Source organism: Aegilops tauschii, chromosome 3 (assembly GCF_002575655.3).
Source record: "Aegilops tauschii subsp. strangulata cultivar AL8/78 chromosome 3, Aet v6.0, whole genome shotgun sequence".
Lineage (NCBI taxonomy): Eukaryota > Viridiplantae > Streptophyta > Magnoliopsida > Poales > Poaceae > Aegilops > Aegilops tauschii.
Window position 1 is genome coordinate 111,106,512 of NC_053037.3, and position 3,912 is coordinate 111,110,423.

Here is a 3,912-nt window from a genome sequence, read left to right on the forward strand (position 1 = left end):
GGACCATCTCAATAATTGTGTTTTATGTTCTGGGAATTTCTTTTATTGAGTCATCGGTAGCATATAAAAGAAAAAAATTGCGCCGTAGGGAAAAAGTGGAGAAAGCGAAGTTGAACCTGGGTCATCAGCGCTGAAGCGGGGTGCTCTCTCCACTGGGCTATATTAGTTGTTGTGTTATGTTTTGGTGGGGCTTCATATTATGGAAGAATCGATTTTAATCCCCCCAGCTTGCGCGCCTTTGATCTTAAGCCCCCCTCTTCGTCTACCTTTCTCTGAACCCCCCGATGCAGCCTAATCTTCGCTCCCCTGCCCCTCCTGCGCTGTTATCTCTTAATTTAGCGCATAAGGAAAGAATCTGGACTTACCAAATATCAAATTGCCAAATCTGCCGTCGTCCACACTTCCTCAAACGCAGACAGAAGAGGCCCGAGGCCTGGCCCGTTCTCCCCATTCTATCTCCCCTCCCCGACTTGACCTAGTCGCCGCCAGTCGCCACAGCCGCTGCGCCCGCCGTCCGACTCCCTGCTCCGCCGCGTTTCCCCCCATCCGCCGCCTCCCATCATTGGCCCAAGGTAAGACAACCTCTCCCCCCTTCTATTTTTCACTGATTTTGGGCTCTTCCTCTAGTACAGTTTCTAAATCCTCGAACCCTAGGTCTTGTGTGGGATTGGCATGGGATTTGAGTGGGAGGGGCTGGGTTGACTAAGGGGTGTGATGGATCTGAAAAGGTAACATCATATTCCCCTGTTCTAATTGATGTATGCATGAGTTTTGGTGTGTGAATTTTCTGATTTTTTCTGTCTATATTGAATAGGATCGATGCAATGTCTGTGCATGATTCTAACCAATCCAGTGTGATAAACCTAACCGCGGGGGCGATCTCATGCAATGAAGTAGAAAATGGTAGTGCTATTATTGATTGGTCAAGTGTTGTGATTGAACCAGAAAATGATGGGGATGAAAAACCGCCGGACGAGAAAGCCATGTTTGCTCTATTTGGTTTAAAAACAGAGCCGGATGAGAGAGCAACTGAGCTTCGTTCTATTGCCGTTCCTACTCCTGCTGTGGAGTCTGACTTACATGATATCAAAGATGCAGATATTGTTGTTGATGATAAGGCTCCAGAGGAGCCACTTATTGCCTGGGATGAACGAAACCCAGCCATGGATATAGGGACACCTTATCCTAACATGGTTAAATTTAGAAAGGCTTTAAAACAGTGGGCTGTCAATGGAGAGTTTGAATATGGCACCAAAAAAATGAGCCAGGGAGGTTTCGGGCTTTTTGCAAAGGTCAATCCATAATAGGTGATCCTTGCAAATGGGCTTTAACTGCTAGTTGGCGAAGGGATGAAAATTGTGTGATGGTAATTGCCTTTTTGTGCTTTATATGTTTCTTGCTTCAGATCTGTACCATTTTTTGTCATAGTAATAACCTTCAGATCTGTACCATTTTTTGTTGTAGGTTGTGAAGCATCAAATGGAGCATATTTGTAGTTCAACGAGTGGAAAAGTGACTAGCATGACATCTCAATCATGGGTTGCCGACAAGGCAGTAGCTATGTTGAAGAAGGATCCAACCGTTGTTGCTGTGAAGATACTTAAAGACTTGCAAGATGAGCATCATGTCACACTTAACTATCACACAGTGTGGAAAGGCAAACAAAAGGCAGCAACAGGCTTATATGGGAGTTGGGAAGAAAGTTTCAGGATGTTGTACAACTACAAGGCTGAAATAGAATTGAGGTCTTCGGGGAGTATTGTTGAGATTGATACGACCACACATGAAGGTGAAGTGCATTTCAGCAAGCTATTTATCGCTTTCAAGCCTTGCATAGATGGTTTTGTGAATGGATGTAGGCCATATATTAGCATAGATTCAACTCATTTAAATGGAAAGTGGAATGGTCAGCTAGCTATAGTCACTGCATTGGATGGTCACAATTGGATGTTCCCGGTGGCGTATGGCTTTATTGAGTCTGAAAATGGAGATAATTGGGCTTGGTTCATGAATCAAGTGAAGAAGGCAATAGGGGACCCTCCGGTATTGGTTGTTTGTACTGATGCTTGCAAGGGTCTTGAAAATGCTGTTAAGAAGGTTTTTCCTCAAGCTGAGCAGCGAGAGTGCTTTAGGCATATGTGGCATAATTTTCAGAAATATTTTCATGGTGATGTGTTTGGAAGGTTGTGGCCTGCTGCTAGGGCATATAGGCCGGAAGAATATCAACATCACATGGCAAAGGTATTTGATGCATCTGAGAAAGTATATCCTTACCTTAGGGATTACCATAATCTGTTATGGATGTGGTGCATGTTCAACCCTGCCATCAAGTGTGACTACATAAATAACAATCTCGCCGAGTGCTTCAACGCTTGGGTGCGAGATATCAAGGACTTGCCAATTGTTCAGCTAGCTGATAAGATTAGAGAGATGATTATGGAACTGTTTAGAAAAAGAAGAATGATTGGAGAAAGATTTACAGGGATAATACTTCCATTTGTCATACACCAACTAAATGCAAAGACTCGAGGACTAGGTCATCTCAAGGCTAAAGCATCAGCTGATTGGAGTGGGGAAGTGAAAAATGCTTACAAAGAGGATGAAAGACATGTGGTCAAAACTCTCACACATGAGTGTACATGTCTGCAATGGCAGCACACGGGCAAGCCTTGCGACCATGCACTAGCCTTCATAAATGTCTTGCAAGCTCGCAACTTTGTTAACATGGAGGACTATGTACATGAGTACTACTCAGTTAGCAGATTTAGGGCAGCATATGAAGGTGTAATTGAGCCCCTTACGGACAAGAATCAATGGCCACACGTGGACACAGGCTTTGTGTTGCGTCCACCAATTCCAATAGGCAAGAAGAAAGGTGCTGGAAGAACAAGAAAACAGAGGATAAAGAGTTGGTGGGAAGGTGGATCAAGGAAAGGATCCTTGAACAAATGCAGAAAATGCGGGGAGGTAGGACATAGAGAAGCTGGCTGTCCTCAAAATGGAACAAACAAAAGGTACATAGTAGTACTTGTTGCTGTTTTCTATCTATAATACCATGGTTCTTTTACATGAAAATAGTTCTAATTGCTTCATTTTGTAGGAAAAGTAGGGGGAAAAAGAATCCATCTCCATGGTTTGATGTTTCAGTTAGCAATGCCGTTCCATCTACACCAACCAAGAGCAATAATGATGCCACTTGTAGCGGTCCTGGAGCTGTCACAAGAAGCCAGGCTGCAGCTCAAGCTAGTCCTGGACCTGTCACAAGGAGCCAAGCTGCTACCCCACCACCAAAACCTCCAGCAAAAGAAAAGAAGAAGAAAATGACACCTAAAAGGAAGAAATTAAGTGACCTGTGAGCTTGTTTGTGGCTGTGATGAACTCGGCTGTGGGTGGAGACTCACTTTTATTGTTGTGTATGTGAGGTGCAAACTCACTTTTATTTGCTCTGTATGTGAGGTGCAAACTCACTTATTTTGTTGTCATGAATTCCTGTAGAACATGGCTGAATTGTTGTGTATGTGAGGTGCAAACTCACTTATTTTGCTGTCATGAAGTCCTGTAGAACATGGCTGAATTATTGTCTATGCTATCATTGAATCATTGTGACCCTATATTATTTCCAGTCTGTTTGTGTGGAAGCCTAATGATTACAGCAAAGTCATGTCAATTTTTTTCTGAAACATAGCACACGGCTTTAGAAAATCATGTCATTTCTTATTTGGCCAAAATATTTTGTGGAGCATGTTGGAAAATTTGGACAAGGTACAGAGATGTGCCTTTCAGACAGAGGGGTTCTTTTGTCTATTCCTATTTCTATATGTTAGTTATATACTAACAAAGTTGTTAACAATGCCAAAAGGGGGTACCATCAACAACTAGACAGAACTAGGGGGGTTCAGAGAAAGGCAGATG

At 43.1% G+C, this 3,912-nt stretch overlaps 1 protein-coding gene across 3 annotated transcripts; it reads left to right on the top strand.

Annotated features, from left to right (window-relative positions):
• The first annotated feature begins 329 nt into the window (after positions 1 to 329).
• On the top strand, positions 330 to 3,616 carry LOC109736306 (uncharacterized). 3 transcript variants are annotated; one of them, XM_040403589.3, is made up of 5 exons: positions 331 to 572; positions 655 to 728; positions 815 to 1,366; positions 1,465 to 3,014; positions 3,101 to 3,616. In XM_040403589.3, exons 3-5 carry the CDS (start codon positions 1,364 to 1,366, stop codon positions 3,354 to 3,356), a joined length of 1,809 nt encoding a protein of 602 aa, XP_040259523.1. In that variant the 5' UTR covers positions 331 to 572; positions 655 to 728; positions 815 to 1,363; the 3' UTR covers positions 3,357 to 3,616. The 3 variants fall into 3 exon arrangements, with proteins under 3 accessions (XP_040259524.1, XP_040259523.1, XP_040259525.1); XM_040403590.3 differs by lacking the exon at positions 815 to 1,366 and having other exon boundaries at positions 330 to 572; XM_040403591.3 differs by lacking the exons at positions 655 to 728; positions 815 to 1,366.
• The last annotated feature ends 296 nt before the right edge of the window (positions 3,617 to 3,912 follow it).

Excerpts from the sequence above, each read along its gene's own strand:
- LOC109736306 (XM_040403589.3), top strand. Across the intron at positions 3,015-3,100 it reads CAAAATGGAACAAACAAAAG|GAAAAGTAGGGGGAAAAAGA; the intron begins GTACATAGTAGT and ends TTCATTTTGTAG.